The following is a 23447-nucleotide window of genomic DNA, read 5'->3' as shown; positions in this document are numbered from 1 at the left end:
CCACCTCAACTGCCTTTCTCCAACTATTTAGTGGTGAATTAAATCCCACAAGGAAGGCTTCCCTATAAAGATCACCTAAAGGTATTTGGGAGGAGGATTTAAGGTGATGCAATGTCTAATGATTTGGGAAAGGTACTGGCAAAGCCAAGAAAGGCTAAGATAATCTTTACCAAGGTTCAAGTATCCTTTCCTAAGACCTTTTAGATATATTAGCGAGTTGTTATAAGTTAGGTTTTTAGAGATATTTAATGATATGGCATGCAATGTCATATAATAGCTAGAAGAAAGAGCCCTTTAAGGGATTAAGGCTATTAGTTAGGTAAACAAGTATTAGGGTAGGCAAGCGAGTTTTATGACTAGAACATGAATAAAACAACAACAAAAGAGACGACATCAGCCATAATTATAGGGTTTTATCATGTAAAAATGCTAGATTTTGTCTTTGTCAAGTTATTAAATACAATCTCTATTAAGAGGGCAATAACACATCAAATAAAATTGCTATTAAATACAATCTTAAAAACTCTAACTCTAACCCAAATCGTAGGTACCTGGAAATTAGAGAAGAGAGATAAAATATGTATAAATTAGGGGTTGATCAACACCTAATAGACCATTGCCTTGATCAAATTAGGTGAAGGAGTCTTTTAGGGAAAAATCTATGAAGATGGCCTTGATTAAGAGGGTGAGAGAGTACAAATCTCTACTTTGAAACCCTAACGACTTTTGTAGATGGGAGATTTTAAGTTCAAGAGATGCATATATCAAAGTTCTCTTGAAGGATTCAAGGAAAACAATTTCACATACCATGAAGAATCAACGTCTCAACAAAAATATTGCAATTTTGACATGGCACACATAGAACACTAATTCACATATTATATCATGTGAAAATGGAAGAAGATCAACCTTAAAGTTACAATATTCCATGAGAATCTCTTCAATCAATCCCAAAGAAGTCTCCTTATGCAAAATTCCTCAAAAGACAACTTGCTCCATTAAAATACATTGTGGCCAAGTAGAAAAGACAACAATAGCTAGTGCACACTTCCAAAAGATAGAAATGTGATAAATGATAATGATGAATGTGAGTGAGACTCCCTTCTATTTATATGATGGAAACCGAGTCTCACTTCACCAATTTTACAAACAAAATCCCAAAACAAGTTTACTTCGAGCATTCAACTAGGTCAAATGTCGCAAGCCACCTTGAGATAATTCTAAAACATAAAAATATGCTAAAAATAACCCACATGTGTGGGAGAAAATGCTCCATCATGACATCATCCTCCAAGAATGGTCAATAATGCATCAAGCAAGTGAAGCAATGGTCCAATAGTGCTCCTCACTCCAAGAAATCCTCAAAGTGCATGTGTACATCTCTAAAAGGCACTTCCTCCACCATGACTTCATCCAAGAAGAGGCCTACATCACCCTTCCAAGGCATGCAGGAGTGACGTGGCACCATCTAGGCTAGATGTTGGCATCAAGGAAGAATGTGCTAGCCCTCCCAAGTCATCTAAGTAACAACAATCCTCATCTGGGCTTCGAAACAAGGCATCATCCATCAAATAGGGTCAAAGCTAGCTTGGAGGTGTCCTAGGTCCATCTGGGCACATCATCAAATAGTCCAATGCCCAAGCTTTCTAATTGAGTGTTTTAGCATTTGGAGGCACTTCAAGAGGTGTAGAACCATGTAGTAGCCGTGCAAGCCCAACTCTCGTCCCTGGAGGGGCAACATGGGGCCACAAGGTCATATCTACTCTTAGAGTGGGACAAAATATCCTTTAGAAGGTGTTGGAAAGAATTCAAGCCATCCCTCAAGGGCTCTCTATTGCATGTTTTATACCACCCGAACAATGTTGATTTGGGGTAGCATCGGATGTGTTATAGCCATGAAAATTAGTGGAGAGGCTAAAGCACGTGAGATCTCCAAGACCCATAAATGGTTTGGACAGACTGTACCCGGTTTGGGAGATATTAAAATAATTAATATTCTTAATGGAGTTCCTAAGTCTAAACTTAGGAAAAATAAAATATTAACGGGTATTAATATAAAACTGGGTTAGAAGGTTCCAAAAGGCTTGGATCAAACCCAATCTAATCTTAGCCGTTGATTAGAGATGTAATCTCGACCGTTGAAGGACCAATAGGAAAAGTATAAGACGAGGCTTGAGGGTCAGTTGGAGAATACACCAGAGTGATCAGTCATTCGATTTTCTAGAGCGGGGTTTGCTAAGAAAAGTCGAATCAGTGATCAGTGTGCAGCGAGGCAGAGAGGCAGAGATAGCGCCAAGAGACTAGCACAGAGGCAGAGAGGCAGATGCAGAAGCCAAAGCAGGACATGCAGAGGCTAGCTGAGACAACGCAGGGGCTAGAGGACCTATGTCATCCACGCAGTGGGCAACAAGAGTGACGCAGAAGGCTGTAGGGGTTGCGCAGTCCCTCAGAGGGCTGACGCAGAGGGTTTTGAGGCTCAAGTAGAGGCTAGGAGGGCTGACGCAGTGCTTCAGTTGTTCTGGAGAGGGTTTCACAGGGCAGATTTTCTGAATATCTACTTCCAAATAGAGCAGTATTATTGCCGGTTATTTTTCTCTGTCCGGTGAGCCAGTTTGGCACCCAGTTGTACTCAAGGATATACTGCATAATAAATAACACTCATAATTGCTGCACCGGTTTTCCCAAGTTGGGTTTTTCCGGGGACGAGTTGTCCAAAAATAACGGTGTCACTTGTGTGTTTGCTATTTCTTTCACCTGTTGATCTGTAGATGGTTGAGACTGCATTGTGTTTATTTCGATGTTTATATGTTTACATAACTTGTTCATAATTAACAAGTAGGAGAAATAAACCAGAAAAATACAAATAAAATTTCTAACGGTTAGACTTAGAAATTTCAACATGGTATCAGAGCCTGGTTGCAGATCACAGGGAAGCTTAAGGCATCAACTAAGCAGAGCATTTGCAGCAGAATCAGCTGTCCCGAGTAACAAAAAGATGATCCTTGCAGAAGCGACAGAGGAAGGGTTGACGCAGAGGGACTGTGTCATTAGTCTGAGCTAGAGAGAGGCTAGCATAGAGGCTGAGGAGGGCAGAGAGAGGCTTACGCAGAGACCAGGAGGGTTGACGCAGTGGCAGAGGGAGCTTTTTTTGCCATTGTTGGGATTGCGCAGAGCCTAGAGGCTCATTCCTTCAGTTGTTGGGGCATAGGAAGCTGTGGGCAGTTTGCGGGAGTGAAGCTGGTGGGGTACTGTGGTCAGAACAATACCTAATAGGGCAAAACCAAGGTAGAGGGAGTTGCTGCCGAGGTAGATTTCTAGCCAAGGAATCTGGATTAGTGTTGCGGGTGCACAGACGATCGGAGAGGGGCAACTTGACGATTGGCAAAAGGATTTCCAGGAGGGAAATCGAGACTCAGAGGGAGTCCAGCAGAGAACTTCCATGCGGGAAGTAGAGAGACTCAGCAGGAGTCGAAAGGAGAACTTCCAGAGGGAAGTAGAGAGACTTGGAGGAGTCGACAGAAGAGCAGAGAGATGGCTGGGAATGCGCTGAGAGATCAGGATAGGCTAGACGAAGTGTCCAACTTTGTGGTCTGGAAGGCCAGGATCTTGTCCAATCTAGATAGACATCGTATCAAGGGCTTCGCCCTGAGAGTAATGGCTATCCCAGTTGACCCGGTAGCTAATGAGAAGTACAAGGAGGCAATGACCAAGGCAAAATGCATCATCCTTGATGGGGTCAAGGATCATGTGGTCCAACATATTGCCGAGAAGGAAACGACAAAGGAGATGTGGGACACCTTGAAGACATTGTACCAACATACTTCCGTGTAGAGGAAGATGTTACTTGAGAATCAACTAAGGTCATACCAGATGCAAAAGGGGGAGCAGATAGATCACTTCCTCGGTTGGTTGAAGGAGATCTGGGACTAGCTAACTTCCATAGGAGTCACGCCGGATGAAGAGTTGATGGTAAGGACCACACTTAACGCAGTCTCCGAGGAGTGGGAGACATTTGTCCAGGGGATACTAGGCAGGGCAGATCTTCCAGATTGGGAAGAATTATGGGCGGCTCTTCGTCAAGAGGAGATCAAGAGATTGAGCAAGGTGGGAAATAGCAGCAAAGGGGTCCAGATTAAGAAGGAAGAGGAAGAGGATGTAGCTCTAGCATCTGCGAGAAAGCAGGAGAAGAGGAAGAAGAACAAGGGAGAGGTGTCTGACTTTAAGGTAGCGCCAACGAAGGCGGAGAAGGAAGTCGAGGAGGATGATGATTGTGCCATGAGTGCTCATGTACCTCTAGAGAAGAGGTGGGGAGACATCAAGTTGTAGTCAGGAGGACTATAAGCGATGAGGGGCAGGATCCTTGAGGTACCCAACCTCTTGGATTATATCTTACTACGGGAGCCCTGAAGAGGAGTAGTAGGATTGGCTGATGTCGGTAGAGACGGATGCAGATGAAGCGACAAAGAGTGCTACAGTGCAGGAGTCCCTGGGCAGCCCAAGGCTAGCAGGTTGTAATAGTGCGAGAGGCACGGGAGTGTTGCAACAGTGCAGGATGGCACAAAGAGATTTGCAACGGTGCGAGATGCAAGGAGTTGTTGCAGCAGCACAGAGGTCAGTGGAGGGAGCACTTGTTAGCAACAGAGGGAGCTTCAACATCGGAAGTGTTTCTAGCCTGACAGGGATATCAGAAGTTGGGTGGATCAGTTACGTACTTCTCAATGACTGAGTTGCAGTGCAGTAGCACGATGCAAGATGATGAGAGGGGGATGCAGTGCAGATGCAGTGTTGGGAGGATGGACCAGCAATAGCGTGGAATGCAGAGGGAGCTGCCGTACGGATGCAGTAGTGGCAGTGGCAGAGCCATGGGCAACAATACAGGATGCAGCAGTGCATAGGATGCTGGGTGGGGAGGCCTAGCATCAACACAGGTACCAGTGCCGTATAATCAGAGTGATGCTTAGTGTGGAGTATTACTAGAGCACAGTCCTCGCTAAGAGGGAGTGTTGATTAGGGGTAGCATCAGATGTGCTCTAACCATGAAAATTGGTGGAGAGGCTAAAGCACATGAGATCTCCAAGACCCAGAAATGGTTTGGACAGATTGTACCTGGTTTGGGAGATATTAAAATAATTAATATTTTTAATGGAGTTCCTAAGTTTAAACTTAGGAAAATAAAAATATTAATGGGTAGTAATATAAAACTGGGTTAAAAGGTTCCAAAAGACATGGATCAAGCCAAATCTAATTTTAGCCGTTGATTAGAGATGTAATCTCAGCCGTTGAAGGACCAACAGGAAAATTATAAGAGGAGGCTTGAGGGTCAGTTGGAGAATACACCAGAGTGATCAGTCATTCGATTTTCTAGAGTGGGGTTTGCTAAGAAAAGTCGAATCAGTGATCAGTTTGCAGCAAGGGGCAGTGAGTACTGGATAGAGAGGCAGAGATAGTGTTGAGAGACCAACGCAAAAGCAGAGAGGTAGATGCAAAAGCCAGAGCAGGCCACACAGATGCTAGCTGAGACAACGCAGAGGCCAGAGGGCCTGCGTCATCCACGTAGAAGGCAACAAGAGTGACACAGAAGGCCATAGAGGCTACGCAGTGCCTCATAGGGCTGACGCAGAGGGTTTTGAGGCAGAGGCAGAGGCTAGGAGGGTTGATGCAATGCATCAGTTGTGCTGGAGAGGGTTTCGTGGGGCAAATTTTCTGAATATCTACTTCCGAATAGAGAGGTATTACTTTCGGTTATTTTTCTTTGTCAGGTGAGCCAGTTTGGCACCCAGTTGTACTCAAGGATATACTACTAACGCTCAAAATTGTTGCACTGGTTTTCCCAAGTTGGGTTTTTTTGGGGATGAGTTGTCCAAAAATAACGGTGTCACTTGTGTGTTTGCTATTTCTTTCAGCGGTTGATGTGTAGATGGTTGAGACTGTATTGTGTTTATTTCGATGTTTATATGTTTAAATAACTTGTTCATAATTAACAAGTAGGAGAAATAAACCAGAAGAATACAGATAAAATTTCTAACGGTTAGACTTAGGAATTTCAACAAACAAATCTCTCAAGATTAAATGAGGTCAACATTATTAGCGACATAAAACTATTAAAGCATCATAATTTGACCAATCTAATGCTAGGAGCATAAAAATACTTCACACAAAACTTACCTTCAAATGTCTAACTAGCTCAAGACCTACAAACAAGTTACCTCACTTATGTTAGGGATGATTAGGCCAACAACTCTATTAGGTTTTTCCAGTCTACAAGGGGAGTGACTTGTCCTAAGTAGACCCATCAATCCATAGGTGTGTGTGATAAGGTGGTCATGGAGTGGGAAAGACTTCAAGGAAGATGCCACAATCATGAGACCAACTAATGGGGGTCCAACATAGTAATGAGGGAGCGATCGTGGAGGCATGAGTTACCCTACTTGGCTACTTTTTCCACCTCTCTGGTGCACCTTTTACTTTAATGATGCGTCTTTCTTTGATGCATACCTAAGAGCCGGGCTTGCTTTGTGTTGTTTCAATACCCCTTAAAGATGTATAAATTTCTAACTCATTGGGGTTGGAACATTCAATAATTCATTTCTTTTAGATGAAACATTAAATGCTTGAGGAATTGGGCGATTGTTAATGAGGGGGGTTAGAGCTCATGCTAGGCTTTTTCCCACCTGCTAAAGAAGTCTCAACCATCTTTTGCATTTTACATCTTTTTTCTATTGTGACTTTATATGCTTTAATCATTCTTTTAGTTGTATCAATCTCTGGGGCCAAGTTTTTGGGCCTTCACTCAAGGATGTGGATATAGGGTGCCAATCCCAAGGATGTCTAATCGGGAAGATGGAAAGTTGGATTACTGTGGACATGCTATATCAATTAGTGCCTCCCCACTAGTGCCCTTCCTAAACCATACAACCTCAAAGGAGGTCCCACTGGACCAAAGACTAACCTCCTAGGTGAAGTTTGGGAACAAGGATACAATTAGGAGCGATCAATTATCCAATTTTCCCTGTGATTCTTATTAATATGCCCCTAACATTAAATGAAAGCGCATGATTGGTAAAATGGTCAGAGTACCTACTAACAGATGACCCACCTTCCTTTAAGAAAGAATGCTAGAAGGGTGAGAGCACTGACTAGAGCAACAGGTGGTGAAATCTGGCATAATGCTACCTGAAGACCATCATAGGGTTGCTGGCTGTCAAATGAGGAGAACAAATTTGTCCTATGGGTTACCCAGTTTTGGTGGGTAATAGGGCCATCCAATAACTCTCCCATACCCAAGCATGGTAACCTCTGTACAAATCATAAGCTAGGAAGATATTTGAAGATGATGCTTGTGTGAAGTACTTTGATGCCTTAACATTGGGGTTGAAGCAGGAGTAGCGAAGAACGTCCCTTTAATGTAAACCCGACCTAAAACAATATGTGCTTTTCCTACTCTATGCATTCTTCTTCCTTCCCTTTTGCCAAATAAGTTAACTTGCTCACTTTGGTTGCCCATAGAGGGGTCTCTAGTAGACCTTGTGTTGGTTCCTCACAAACATCTAAATGTATGCCCCCTTAGTTTGATGCCATCCAACCCCTTGACTTAGTTGACCCCACTATGCTTCTAATGAAGAGAGAAAGAAAAAAGGCTAGGAAAAGATCTCTAGCTCGAGGTAGTTGTGAACAGGTAGCAAGAGTGGGAAGCGGGAGAGGGAATGGAAGCATGAAGTGCATTTTCAAAAATTTCTTGGAGCGAAGTGCTTTGGAAATGTTTCTTATATAATACATATATTTTAATGTATATATATCCGAAAAGGCATGCAAAATGTCAAATCGACTGCATAAAACACGAAACATAGATTTAATTATTGGATTAGTGATGATCATTATAGCATCAATCATTTAGTATGCATATAACATCAACCATCTAGTTGGTATAACGTTGCCATCAAATTATTAGTCATTAACCACAACATTAGCCTTCATGTTTCAACATATAAAATTTGTCATCAAAAGATTGCAATAGATAACATCAACCTGATGTTGCACGAAGCAGGGACGTTTTTTAGAAGCGGATCTGCGGAAGCGTCATTTCCCTAAAATCTAGGAAGCGAAGCGTCTACTATATACATATAGATTTTATTTATTTTTGTATTTATATTAAAAAACATCCAAAATACCAAATTAGTTGTAGAAGATATGGAAACATGCATATTTGTACATAAATCAAGATAGATATGACATCCATTGTACATTAATGATTAATTATTCGAGCATCAACCATCTAGAATCTAGATTATTCTCTTGTCTAGCCTTTGCCTCTACCTTGATTGTCTAGGCATATTAGTCAACATTGCCCAATTTTGATCAAACTACCTATAATCCAAGCCTTAAAATATGGTAGAAAAAGCTTAACATGCTTGATCGATGATTTTGACTTGATTGAAAGGTAATTTTCTGCTAAGGGCATGACAAAGGAGTTCAACAATTAACAACACCAACACTAGGGTACATATAGGGCTTTGGCACTCTTGATTAAATGCCAATCACATGCCCTGTACATGATATAATCTACTGACATACCACAATCCCATTGATCTTGAATTCTCGAAAACTGTTAAGTTTGCTGAATTTTGAATAGGATATGAAATTCTAATATCTCCGTAGGAAGTCCGATGAGGCTAGAACCACTCTCAAACATCTTGAGTCATTTCATGGTAATGTTAAAAATTTAAGTAAAAGTGACATTCGCCTTTATCTTTATCTTTCATTTTCATCTTTTTACTTTAAGAATGTAACATTACCAAGAAGGAGCATCTAGGAAGCATCTAATGAGCATCAAGGGAGCACCTTGGGAGTCTCCGAGAAGTCCCAACCCAACTTCAGTCAAAGATTTTTTTTTTTTAAACCATGTGGAACTGCTTGTCTCCCTTAAGATCCACTCAGGATCCATTTGGATCCGTGCTTGATCTGTTGTGGATCCAGGGCAGATCCGTGGTTTGGAAATCCGGAACCGTAGATTGGGTCAACACGGTTCTGAATTTTCAGGAACTGTCTTTGCCTACCTGATGCGTGGTTTCGGATTTCTGAACTACGGATCCCCCATGGGTTTGTACGGGACACGGTTACTGGTTTGGATGGGGGGCGTTTCGTGCAACATTGCATCAACCACGAAATGAAATCGAGCATCATATTTATTACCAAAGAGCTGTAAAAGTCAATCAACAGTTCAAAGGTAGGTCCAAACTTAAAGTTAAAATTGAAACTATCTCATAATGTTTACAAAATAAGCCATAATAAATACAAAGCACTAGGTTCTATAGACTACTTCTAAACATGAAAAAGAAAAAGAGATGGCAGCGAGTATGGTGAGTTTGTGAGACAGTATGGCTTTGCAAGATGCTTGCAGGACTATTTGATCTTGAGATGGGGCCAACAATGATTCACTGTGATAATCAGAGTTGCATTAAGCTCTCTGAGAATCCTGTGTTTCATGACAAGTCCAAGCATATCGAGATCAAATATCACTTCATCAGGGACAAGGTACAGAGAGGTGATGTGAGATTACAGTACATTTCCACAGAGGAGCAGGTGGCAGATATTCTCACTAAGCCTCTAGTGAAAGGGATGTTATCATGCTTGTGAAGCACTGAGAGAAGCTGGGGATGGTGGAGAATCCTTTCCTTACTAGGAGTGTTGAAGCTTATAGTAGCTTTGGAAGGTCTTTTGCATAGGCTTGGTGTCTTAGCATGCAAAAGATGATTTATTGCCTCTTTAGGTGCTTGCTTGGTGGAGCAAGTGATTTATGTCTTTTTTCTAAGTCTAACTTAAGAAAAGTACAATAATTAAAGTCAAGTAATTATTGTAATTTATTAAGTCATTTTCTAAGGATAAATAATTCAATTATTTAAGTGACATAGAAATGATATCAATCATTCATCTCCAAGATCTTGTAGAAGGGAGATTATGGTTAGGGATTTGGGCTTAATGAAGATTATAAAAAGAAGCCTGAGGAAGAGGTGAAGAAACAAGAGAGGAGACACAACAAGAGAAAGTGATTTTCTTTAGTGCGAGTGACTTAGTGTACTGAAGCACATAGGAGGAAGACTACAAGACCATTCAAGGGTGTATCCAGGGGGCTGAGTTGCTGGAGATTACAGGGTCGAGTTGTTGAAGTGAGTGAGGTTGATTTAATTGGAGAAGCCGATTTGTTGGAGGCTGAATTTCCTGAGGCGTAGTAGCAGCTTGTAGGGAAGGTGCAGGGTCGATTTGCCAGCAGATTGTTGGGCCAAATTTCTCAAGGTTGAATTCCTTTAGAGGCCAATTTGTAGGAGGCCGAATTTCCTTGGGCTTAATTCATCCAGTGGGGGCTGAGTTACAGGTTCCAACAATTGTATTTTTCCTTGTAATACCCTGTGGGTCAAAAACCTTCATTTTCCAGATTAATGAATGACAGAGAATTGTTGTGGGTATTTATCTGTTGTAATGTGTGATTGATCTCTCCAAATTTTTATTTTCCATTGCATATATTTCTAGAAGTTAAAATACCAGTGATTTTATTTTTCGGTAATTCAGAATTTATTTGGTTAATTAAATAAATTGCTGGGAATAAATAATTGCTGTGAGAAAATAAATCTGGGCTGGTATTAGGAGATTTAATAGTAAAAATAGGAGAGAAGAGAGTCGGGAATGGAAAATGAAAGCTCAGGTCTTTTGGCCCTTCCCATAACCCCTGCTCTTCTTATATCTTGTTGTAATTGTACTCACAAAGGGCTTTTATGGGCCAAGAGGACGATGCACGGGAGCCTGGCTGTGTAATTTGTTGAATGGTGATGGAGCCATGAGCTGCATTGTAACCCGAGATTCTCAAAATGAAGACTGAGCAGCGATTTGAAGCTGGTTCCCTTTTAGAAGTGTTTTATTTGCTGTGTAATGGTTTCAGTTCTGTGATTGAATCTTTGCAATAATCCTGGTCTTTTCCTTAACAATTAGAATCTACAGCAAGCAAAACATTTTCGATTACTCTGCTCAAGTATGGTTGTGTGACAAGTAAGCAAATAGCGAGTGGTGGCTAGAGATTGAATTTCTCTTGATTTCAGTACCCAACAATCATGTTTTGTTTGGATAGCAGCCTCATACATCGTTGTTACACTGCTGTACACACACAGACAGCAAATCGTTGTTACATGTGATAACACTAAAATCCAACAGATAATATAATTAGACAAGCCAAAAGATATCAATGGATGTATTAAAAGAGTTACTGCACTTCTCCAATGAAACTTCTTTTCTCAATACTGTGTAATTAGCCATTTTCTTCCTTGTCGGGATGTTGGACACGTGAAAAGGCAGTACATTTCTGCCATATGGGTTTTCTGTCTGTTTGGGTGTTCTATATTGTCTGTAATATGGGTCAATTAAATTGTTGAAACAAATTCCTTGCTTCCTTATGTTCCCTTAACCTCTGTAGCACAAGATTTTACCATCCAGCATACCATTTGATAAGATGTGGGATCAATTTGACACCTCCCAACTTTGAATTGTGTGGTAATCACCCCACACTCTCCACTATTCCATAGTTTGTCAGCTGTTATACCTACAGATTGTGTGCGCAATGAAGGGGATGGAATAATGCAGAGTAACAAGACCAAAACAAATCAGTCAATGACATTTATCTCATGACTCCAGTTACAAACAAATCCATATTCATTCTGTTTAAAAAATACATTTCAATTGCTGGTCCTCCACTGGATGTTTGAACTTTGAATATTCATATTGATACTGGAGCAATGTGACAATTTGAAGAGCATTCTTGTGTTTACATGTGCTAGAGCAATTTATTTCTTTGTTAGTAAAGTGCTGTGTTGACACCTACAACTGTGTAGAGCCTTCTCACATTTGTGAATGGGTTGGAATGTCGACTGTTTGAGAATGCCACTGGTTATAAACTATTCATTTGATTCATATGAAAGTTGTTCTCTATGTACATCCAACCAATGCTCTCAACCATCAATTGTAATTGTTGGAACATTGCTTCTAAGCAGCTTACAGTATGTCCCTACACACCCAATTCATTGTGTCTTTGACAGTGCACACTCAACTACCTGAGGAGTATAAGGGTATGTGTGGGTATTTCTTCAAGTTCTCATGGTTATTTGATGTAAAGAGAAGAGAAAGCACTAGCACCTCTATTCTTTAATAATAATGGGCAATATATATGTACATATATATGTTTTAAACGTGTGGGAGTGCTATATTAAACTCCTGGTGTAAACAGGCTAACAGCAGTAGCATCTGACCATCAGAATCTGAATTGATAGCACATGGAGTCATGATGGTTTCTCAGCCTTGTTCATCTTGAAAGAATTGATTTCAGTTGAATATTAATTTGAAAAGGAGTCAATTGAAATACAATTGAGCAAACAGTGTTATTGATTGACATATAGCAGAGCAAAGTAGCATTCCAATTTGGCATTGACAGAAGTGACTGTATTTCCTGCTGCTGTCATTTGCATGGCATTACAAAGCTAACAAACATAACCAGCCTCACATGCTCACTGAAAAATAATGAGCAGAGAAGTTTGTACTTAGAATTGCACCAAGAGCAGGCTTTGTAAGCAATTCTGAGCAGGGATTGCAGAGAACAAGTTTCACTTCCACAAAGGATCTGTGTTGGTGAAGTGAGTGGGTTATAAGTCCCTTGTTTATGGATCAGGTTTGAATTCAAATGCACTGAACATTAGAGACTTAGTTTTGATCTGGAAAAGTAAAAATAAAGTTGTCAATTGACGCACACATTAATAATGCCTACCTGTAGTAATCAATGATAGCATGAGAATTTAATGGTAATGGTAAGGCAACACTCTCTTCAGAAGACAGTGGCCCTTATGGTAAAGATTAGAGGCTGGTCAAGCCCCTCTTAAAAGGGTCAAATGATGTAAGTATACTATGCCGAGACTGTCCTAACAAAATCTAAAGGCTGCCAACCTAGGGGTCACCAAAACTCAGCTAGTGCAAACCTCCCAAGCTACAATGAGTAAGTAACAATACAATTTTTTGAGATATGAGATCCAAAGAGATTTGAAAATATCATAGATTTGAAAGATCCATGCAAAATGGAGAATATCCTTCCTGGGTTTGATCAATCATTAATCCCATCCTCTTGAAAAGCACTTATGTGAATATTGCCATACCATTCTTGATGTTGATCTCGTAAGGTATGCCTTGAATATTTTATGCAGATGTTGGTATCTTTCAAACAATGAGGTTGTTGTTGGCTTTATTAGGTATTGTCATCTGTGTTTGGTACCCCAAAGTTATCATTATTGAGGATGAATAAACTAGTTAATCACATGGCAAGAAGCTAAGAGAACGAGGATGAGACAATCACACAAGTCAACTACATAACAATTTGGATTTATCAACACTTTTCATTACCAGGTTCATTATTTGATAGAATGTCAGCTGATCAATCCATAATGCTAGACTCTCAACAACTAGCGGATTAATTTCACATGTTTCAACATAACCTACAACTATTACTTAATCATATAATTATATATTTCACAAATGTCAACTAACTGTATTTGGTTGCCAACCTACATATTAATACTTTAGTGAATGTCTTTATCTGATACAAAAGTGTGTTAATTAATACATATCTCCAATGATTGTTGGTGGTTTGGTGGGCCAGCAAATCAGTGGAATGATTGGTTAGTGGGAAGGTGGATTTGTGGACTAGATAAAGTTTCTTATTCCAGTATTTCCCTGATTAACTTTTCATCAATTCCAACTCAAGGATTCAAAATTCCTGTTTCTTCCTACTCCTTCCCCCAAAGGCTTTACTTTTGTTCCACCCTTTTAGGGCATTTTGGAACCTTTACATATTGTTGTGGTAAGAACCAGACTACCAAAATAAACAGAGAAATACTGGGTACAACAAATATAGGTGAGCATAGTTCCAAAGTACAATAATGACAATGCGTTGTGCATCAACCTCAAAAAAAAGGAAAGAGAACTGCACTTAAACATTTTTGGGGTTAACTGTGTAGAGTGAGTCATTAAGGTGGAAACCATCTCACATGAACATTTTCAGTTTCTAAGTTGTGGTATCTGTTACCCACCAAAATGGGTAACCCCATAGGGGAAAATTTTTCTCCTACATTTGACAGCCAACCAGCTAGCGGTCTCTGACATTCACTTCTTCATGATGATATGCCATATGCCTCCTCCATCTGCATCAACCATGCACCTCTCATCCTCCAACATTTTCTCGTAGATGAAGGTGGGCTGCTACACGACAAGTACTTTGATCATTTTCCAATTGGGTGCTTATACTTGTTGTCTTGGGAATTTGGTATGGATAAAACGGTGATCGGGAAGATTGATTGATCTTGATTGTAAATCTGTTCTCTCACCTTACCAGGGGATTAATCCTTAGTTCTAGTCCTGTGGGACCTTCCTTGAGGCCTCAAGGTTATAGGAGGGGCACTACTTGGAAAACCTAGATTGAAATATCGTGTTCATCCTCCCTTATGCCATATTTAACACTTTTAATGTCAAATTATAAGCCCTTTTATATACCATCTTCATTATTCAGGTCTAACTTATTGGTTCATTGGGATTTGACACCTTATCCACATCCTTGAATAGGACCAGGAAACATTGCCCTAGAGGTTGATGCAACTAAAAGAATGGAAAAACATAATATGATCACAATGGAATGAAGAAAATCAAAATGCAAAAGATGGCCAGGACATAAATTAGCGTGTGGGAAAAATCCTAGCATGATCTCTACCCTCCTCATTAGCCATCACCTGATTCCTTAGCATTTGATGTCTTGGGCATTTAGTATGGATAAAGGGGTGATTTGGAAGATTGATTGTTCTTGACTGTAAATTTGTTCTGTCACCTTACTATGGGGGTTAATTCTTAGCCCTAGCCCACTAGGACCTCCTTTCAGGTCTTAGGGTTATAGGAGGGGCACTACTTGGAAAACTTGGATTGAAATATCATGTTCATCTTCCCTTACACTATACTTAACACTTTCCATGTCAAATCATAAGCCCTTTTATATACCATCTCCATTCTTCGAGTCTGACTTGTCATTGGTTTATTGGGATTTGGCACCCTCTTATCCACATCCTTGAGTAGGGTTGGGAAACATTGCACTAGAGTTTGATGCAACTAAAAGAATGGAAAAGCATAATATGACCGCAGTGAAAGAAAAAGAAAATCAAAATGCAAAATATGGCCAGGACATAAATTGACGCGTGGGCAAAAGCCTAGCATGAGCTCTACCGTCCTCATTAGCCATCATCTGATTCTTGAGCACTTGATGTCTTGGGCATTTAGTATGGATAAAGGGGTGATCTGGAAGATTGACTGATCTTGATTGTAAATCTGTTCTCTCAACTTACCAGGGGGTTAATCCTTACCCATAGTCTAATGGGACCTCCTTTGAGGCCTCAAGGTTATAGGAGGGGCACCACTTGGAAAACCTGGATTGAAATATCATGTTCATCCTCCCTTACTCCATACTTAACACTTTCTATGTCAAATTAATAACCCTTTTATATACCATTTCCATTCTTCGTGTCTAAGTTGTCATTGGTTCTTTGGGATTTGGAACCTCTCATCCACATCCTTGAGTAGGGCTTGGAAACATTTCCTTAGAGTTTGATGCATCTAAAAGAAAGGAAAAGCATAATATGGCCGCAATGAAAGAAAAAGAAAATCAAAATGCAAAAGATGGCCGGGACATAAATTAGCATGTGGGCAAAAGCCTAGCATAAGCTATACCTGCGTCATTAGTCATCACCCGATTCCTGAGCTCTTGATGCTCTATCTTATCTAAAGGAACCCTTGTAGGTACCAACCTTGATGAGCGATAAACTGTCTCATATTAAGGGGTAAAATTAAATGATATATCATAAAGAACAAGCTCTAACCCTTGAGCTATGCACCCAAAATAAAAGAAATAAAAAATATTATGAAGAAGTAAAAGGTCCACTACAGGGATGGAAAAGCCAAGCTGAGTTGGGTAACTCATGCCTCCATGCTTGCTCCTTCCATTACATCTATACACTCAGGATGTGGACTCCCTTTAGTTGCCCCCCTTGACCATGGCACTTGGCCATGAAGCGTTTCCCCTCCATTGCCACTTATTTACACCAATACCTATTGATTGACGGTTGACCTTGGAAATGCCACCTCCCCTCGGGGACCAGAAGCACCTAATAGGTTGACTATTAGCCATCCCTACCAAAGTAGGTAACACCTTTATAGGACTTAGTCTAGTTAGATATTGGAAGGTGATCCTGGTTTAAAATATTAATATGCCCTTAACATAGAAGTTTAGTCCACTTAGATGCTCATATGATCTTAGTCTCTAATGAATGGTTGTTTTCGTTGGAGTTTATGTTGGTCTTGCCAGGTGGCCCTCAATTGAACAGGCCTTGAGGGCACCCACTCCACAGGAACCTAGGCCCTGTAGAGAGGCTAATGACTTAGTAAATGCAACGTTGCCCACTTACATCAGAATGTTGGGCAGTATGATGACTCGAGCGACTGAGGCACATCTTGGAGTACCCCCCAGGACCTAGGGTGCTAATCTTCTTTTACCTAGCAAAAAGGATTCCTGATGATTGTATCTCTAGACCCAACATACCCCTAGGCTGGCCTTGACACTATCTGATTGGCACACCATGATTTAGAGCCCATATGAGGATGGTCTTCCATGAAATGTCTAGGGAGGGCTTGTTGCACCAAATAGAGCCCTAACACTGGAGAAAGGAGGCACTACATTGACCATTGGAGACCCATGGAGATGACGTGGGGGCACCTTAGCTTGATTTGGGACCTTTGGAGCTGCTTTGAGGTTGGATTTGCGGGCTTCTCCTCAAATGATGGATGATCATGTTGCTTGGAGACACCTTGAGCCTTCTCTTCACCATCACCTAGCATTTGAAGCCTAAAAAGGGCATGTTGTCATCATAATTAAGGCTTATGGCTCAAATGTGTAGGTCTAGTTTGGCATTATTTCATGTTGACTTGATGGGTTGGCTTGTAACCCAAGGTTTACCTATGTTTACTCATTATCAAACTTGTTTTAGGGGCTTCTTAGTTAAAATTAGGTGAGGTAGATCTCATATGTCACTCTTGCATTTCATCATCACTTGTGGACTATTTCGGCCTCTTAGAAGATTTTGGCCTAGCTCTTGTACCTCGCTACTCTTGTGGAGATGTGATCTTTGTGGATATTTTGCTATTGGAGACTAGTCCTTGTTGTGGAGACGTCATTTTGGGATAATGAAGGATTGTTCATTGATATCTTGTGAGTACTTTTATTGTTGAATATATTTTATGGTTATTGTATGCAATGTATTTTGCTAGGGTTTCTATATTCCATGTCTAAATGCATATTTTTATATGAAATTTTTGGTGAAATGTTGCATGCTTTAATTGAGAATCTTGAACAACCCTTGAGAAGTTGAGAACCTTCTAGAGATCTTTTCTCTTGTTTTTATCCCCATATTGAATGATAGCTAGGGTTTTAAAGTGGAAACTTAGGGTTCCCCCTTACTCCTTTCAAGGGTTTGATATTTCCATAGTAATTTTCCCTTAGACTCCATCACCCAAGTAGTTAGTAGGCACTGCCATCCACAAAGTTGGTTAAAACGATACAAAATTTACTCTTTTCTCTCCTCTTACATATTTGGCCCTTCAAGGCAAGCCGCTAGGGCTAGGGCATGGGGCCGAATTCAACTAGGGTTGAAATGTTGGCTTGTTTTAAGGTTGTTCTTGCTGGTTGGAACTTATCACATCTAAATATTGCATGGTTGGAATAACCTCCTTAGGGTTGATCACAAACCCTATGCAATTCTACCCTGGGAAACCCTAATCTAATATTTAAGGCTTCAACTTAGGGCTTGTTGAAGGATTGTGCCTCCCTTTTTGTTGATCATATCTTTCTTTCAAGCCTTTTTTTGGTCTTACATGCCTAAGTGTGCCATTTGTGTAGCATATCATCCAAACCGTAGGCTGCAAGCCCTTCCTTTTTAGGTTCTTTAGAGGGTACGCTGATCCTTATCCTATTGGATTGAGCCTTGTTTTTAGTCTGAGTGCCCTTTCTGAGCCTATTAAAGCTGTTAACTTTGAGCTATTGACTAAGAATATCTGTTACGTGACTTCCACCGGGAAGCCTCCCTTGTGGTGAAATTCCACTAGAGAGCAGGAGGTGACAGTGGCCTCCACCTCATTGTTGTATCTTGATCTAGCCCTAGTCTTGTGAAGCCTCTCACAAGACCTGCTAGATTTTGAGGCAACGGGATCCACCCCTTGGCTTATTTTAAAAAAAGGAAAAAAAAAACTGCTTTTCACTGTATGGAAGTACTTGTCCACACAGGAATGTTTCCTAGACATTTATCTTGAGAAACCTTTTTCTTGGATAAGGCCAAACCAGAGTCAGATGTTTCGGTTCAATATCCTTATAGTCATTTATTTTGTGCCTATTCTTTGGCTGTTATTGAGGCCAACCTGCTGCATGAACATGCAGTGCGTACCATTGCTTATTTTGTCTACATTGAACCTTTCTATGAAGCAGATGTCAAAGAGTTTACAGTACAAGTCATGGTATAATTCTGACACAAATTGAGATAATGGAATTCTAAGCATTTAACAAAGATTATTGTTGCTGAGTTTTTGGTTATTGTTGGTTTCTGTTTACGTTGGCTTTCGTTGTATTCTCATGTCGTGATTCACAACAATGTTTTTCTTCAGTGTGCCAAAAGCATGGTGAGAAGGCATATGATAAGGACTGCCGGAAAGATCACAATACAACAAAGACAATAGTCCTTGCAGCTGGTATGTTAATGTCAGCCCAAAGGCTATGAAGTTTAGAATATCATATTCATTTGAGTGGGTTCACAAATTTGAAACTGAAAACTAACATATATTAGGTGTTAAATACGGGGAATTTTGACATTATCTTCTGGTAATTTTTGCATAGATTCATAGAATATTTTATTTTATTATGTTATAACTGTCTAATCTATTTAAATTCTTTTCTTGTGTACTTAATGAAGACTTTTTTCATTTTCCTTTACCAGGGCTTGTGGCTTCAGCAACACTTGTGGCAGCAAGTCTTATTGCACTTGCTTTACACAGGCGGCGTAAATCATCTAGATTTCGAATTAGACGGCCTGGGGATGGAAGCCAACTTGCAAGCCTTCTACCTATGCGCTCTGAGGAATTCAAACCTGAGCTATTCTCTTATAAGACGCTGGAGAAGGCGACTAAAGGCTTTGCTGCTACAGAAAAGTGTGGACATGGTGCTTGTGGGACTGTATATGCTGGGAGGCTTAGTGATGGTCGCCTTGTTGCTGTAAAAAGGATCCATTTTGGCAGTTCCCATGGAGTAGATCAGCTATTAAATGAAATTAATGTCCTCTCAACAGTGAAACAAAAAAACCTAGTGAAAATTCTTGGCTGTTGTCTGGAAGCAGATGATCCTATTTTGGTTTATGAGTTTGTTCCAAATGGCACCCTTTCTGAACACTTGCAGAAGGAGAGGGGGGAAGGCTTGAGTTGGTTAACCAGAATTACCATAGCTACAGATGCATCTGAAGCTCTGGCATATTTGCACTCAACACTGAATCCACCAATATATCACCGTGATGTAAAGTCCTGCAATATTCTTTTAGACATGGACTTTAATTGCAAGGTTGCTGACTTTGGGCTTTCCAGATTGGTACTTTCAGATGGATCTCACATATCGACCGTTCCCCAGGGCACTCCTGGCTATCTTGATCCAGAATATCATCAAAACTTCCATCTTACGGATAAAAGTGATGTGTACAGTTTTGGTGTAGTCCTGATTGAAATAATTACAGCCATGAAACCTGTGGACTTTTCACGGGATCAAAAGGAAGTGAATCTTGCTTCTCTTGCACTTGCAAAAATTACAGGTGGCTGCCTTGATGACATCATAGACCCATTTCTACAGGTTGATCAACATCCTTCTGTTCGAGCATTAGTGCAGAGAGTTGCAGAGCTTGCATTTAGATGTTTATCATATGACAAAGATGCAAGGCCAACAATGTTGGAAGTTGCACATGAACTTTCATTAATCAAGGCGGCAAGCATGCCCTTGGAAAACTCTCCAAAAGGGGTTTTTCCAATTTTACCTGAAGGCACGGAAAGCCCTGACAAAGTTGGTTGCTCACCGACTTCTGTGCAAGCACTTTGGCCTAGCAACAGTACTACTCCTTCAGATAGTTTAACTGAGACATGAAAAGCTGAGGAAGGAGTTAGCATTTTGGTTACCCACTGATAGAATGGTAAGGTGAGTGTTTGCAGCCTCTTTTTTCTATTTTCTCTGAAATAGTTCACGGACTTAGCTCATTCTTTTCCTTTTGTTCTGCCTTTGCTTTCTTCAGGTAGGTAAGACGCGTTTAGGTGATTGAAAGGTATTTTGGGAACATCTATCTCTCAATTCTGACTTCTGAAGATGTAGTCATGGCAGGCATTTTGACTTGCTTGGGAAACATTTAGTTCTGTGCCCTAATCATGGATAATATCTCAGTATGATGTGTATAGGCAATCATGTCAAGACAACACTGTTGCTTTGGAAATTGGAGCTTGTGTCAACTCATTTATTGCTGCTACACCTAGCATACTTCATGTCAACGGCTGATTTCCTGATTGTTACTTTGCAATATATCCTCCTGCAGGAAGTCATGTTAATGATAGATCCTTATGCATGGAGAATTGTTTGCATTGGAAATTGGTGAAGAGAAACATGGGTGCAGCTATGTGATTGTGGGCAGATAGTCTTTCGAAAGTTCCTCTCCTTGTTCTCTGGTGTAAGTTTCACTGTGTCGGAGAAAATGGAAGTGGATTTCTTATATCTGTGAAGATAGATTCAAAGACACACCTTGTTACAGTGCAAAGCCCATTCCTGTCATTAACTGACTTGTTACAAAGCATGTACACACATCACAACGAACCTCTAGGCTCTATCTAGAAACAAATTTCAAAGTCCTAATTCTGTTTCTCTGATCATAAATAGCCTAAAGATTGAGGCCTCCGGTTTGTTATGTCAGCAGATGGCCATGTGGCTTGGACTTGGGTTTTTGCAAATTACATCCTTGGAAAAGATTATATGTTGACTATTGAGCAACAAGAAAACTTGTATCATATTAAGCCTCTGATTAGTGGAGCACTCTTCATGCACAACATTTTTCAATTGTTGGATATATCCCCTTGAGGAGAAAGTATGGTTCACACTCCATTGCTCAATAACATGTAGTTCATGTCGGCTGCATGCTCCTCACCTTCCTGATCTCGGAAACAGGGCCCTTTTGTAGTAATAAAATATGTTCTATTCTTGAAGATTTCAAACCTCATGCTTTTGACAGACTGAAATGTATTTTCAAAATGTGCTTGTTATACCCCAATATAAAATATATAGTGCTAAAACACGACACTGTTAGGTTTTGTAATGAGCACATCACAAAGAGAGAGGTTGCTCTCAAGTTTGTTTGTTAGTTTTTTTTTTTTTTTTTTGCTTTCTGTAAAATTGTGTCTTCCCAAAACTGTGGGTGTCTTTGTATTGCTCAAGAATACATAGCTTTATGTTATATTAACACGTGCTTATGAAAAAACTGGAGATTGAAGATAACAATAGATTTTTTTCAGTCATACGTTACTATAGCATTTGTTTGGGACAGTTATTGGAGATTGGAGATAAAAAGTGATCCTTATTTGGTTATAAAACTATCATAGGATGGTGGATTATTAACCATCGACTTTCCTTGTATGGGATGCTGAAAACAGTTGATCTTGATAATGGACAATACCTAACGTCCAGAGATAGAATAAATACCATCTATATTTCATCATTTTGCAACCAAGTCTAAGCGTACACGACGTCATCAAGAGTTGCAACTATGATGAAATTTTCAGTTTTTTATTTTCTTTGTTTTTTTGAAAAATTTTCAATGTAATACACATCCTGGGAAACCCTCCAGGCACTTCCCCTCGACTTTCTTTGTATGGGATGCTGAATACAGTTGATCTTGATAATGGACAATAACTAACCCCCAAAGATAGAATAAACCCTATCCATATTTCTTCATTTTGCAACCAAGTCTAAGAGTACACAACGTCATCAAGAGTTGCAACTGTGATGAAATTTTCAGTTTTTTCTTTTCTTTGGTTTTTTGAAATTTTTTCAATGTAATACACATCCTGGGAAACCCTCCAGGCGTTTCCCTACATTTCGAAGATGGTAACAGTGGTACACTGGGTAGTTGCAGTTTTGGCAATGTAAACCAATGGGAACATAGAGTGAGGCCTAATAATTTTCAGAGACAGCCAGCCCAGGGACTTGACCTAGTGATTTCCTGCTTGTAATTTACAGCACTCAATTATTTGAGCTAACCCACTGTGCTAATGGAGCCCTTAGTTATAGGATGTGCATTTTAGTTAATACTTTGAAGTTACTTGTAGGCTATTTAGAAACTTTATTATAAATGATGTTTCTGATGCCATATGATATATCTGGTATCTAATATTTGAAATATTGTTTATTGATAAATTGATTGGATGATTTATTATACAATAGTTGGAGGATATGCAGGTGAACAACTTACCCCTTTGTCAAAAGTATGGCTAACCATTTCGACTTGTCAAAACAATAATGATATAGTTATAATCAATTATTGTATTATGCTGAATATTTATAATATTAAGGATAACTGTATAAGCAATTACACTTTTTTTTGTTTGGTTAGACTACCCATGGGGTTCTGAACCGGTGCAAGGAATGCCTTAATAGTTAGTATACCTTATTGTTGACTGTTCTATGCCCCTTGAGGGTTTTACTCTTATACATGTACATGTTGTGAGGTCACAACACATGAATAATAATCATGGTAATCTTATAGATTGTTTGCCATTAAGTTATGTTATAGATTTTTCACATCTCAATTTACTTGTCATCATTAAGAGTGGCATGAGAATTATCAGGATCTGATGAATTGAATTCGACACTAGTTTGACTTATTTTTGGGGGTTATCGGTTGTAATTGGTCATTTAAACTGGTTTTGTTTATGCTAGTTAAAAGTGGCCAGAATTGGCCATCCAAACCACTTTTGTCTTGAATCAATTGAAAACTTCCTAGTTCAAATTAAAATTGGTCAAAACTAGCTAGTTTGAACAGTTTTATACCAGTGTAGTGAACAGCCCCTCTCCAAGAAAATAACATTCTACAACTAACTAAAATCCACGTTTCCCTCTATTTAATGATGCCCCCCACCCTATGTTGGATGGATTTGCAGTGACTTCTGTTGCCATAGGATATGGACATTGTGAACATTTGTATTAGACATTTAGGAGCATCTATTTAAGATATTGAGCATGCCTATGCAGAAAATGTGATTTGTTTTGAATGTAA

At 39.9% G+C, this 23447-nt stretch overlaps 1 protein-coding gene across 6 annotated transcripts in view; it reads left to right on the top strand.

Annotated features, from left to right (window-relative positions):
- LOC149173539 (wall-associated receptor kinase-like 14) overlaps nt 1–21381 on the top strand; it is a 33630-nt gene extending 12249 nt beyond the window's left edge. The window contains exons 2-5 of one of the 6 annotated variants that reach the window (XR_016259141.1): nt 18769–18852; nt 19098–20327; nt 20427–20456; nt 20721–21381. Coding sequence is in view for 2 of the 6 variants with exons in the window: in XM_089424647.1 (XP_089280773.1) it covers nt 18769–18852; nt 19098–20281 (1268 nt within the window). In the remaining 4 variants the exon portion in view is untranslated. Of the gene's footprint in view, nt 1–18768; nt 18853–19097; nt 20333–20426 lie in introns of all 6 variants that reach the window. The other 5 variants (XR_016259140.1, XR_016259139.1, XR_016259138.1 and 2 more) reach the window with 5 other exon arrangements.
- Nucleotides 21382–23447: the final 2066 nt, after the last annotated feature.

This window comes from Pinus tabuliformis, chromosome 4_2 (assembly GCF_031772625.1).
Source record: "Pinus tabuliformis cultivar Carrire ecotype Pingquan chromosome 4_2, CPIR1, whole genome shotgun sequence".
Classification (NCBI taxonomy): Eukaryota; Viridiplantae; Streptophyta; class Pinopsida; order Pinales; family Pinaceae; genus Pinus; species Pinus tabuliformis.
Note: the sequence above shows the minus strand (reverse complement) of the source record. Positions and strands in the feature narration are given on the sequence as shown.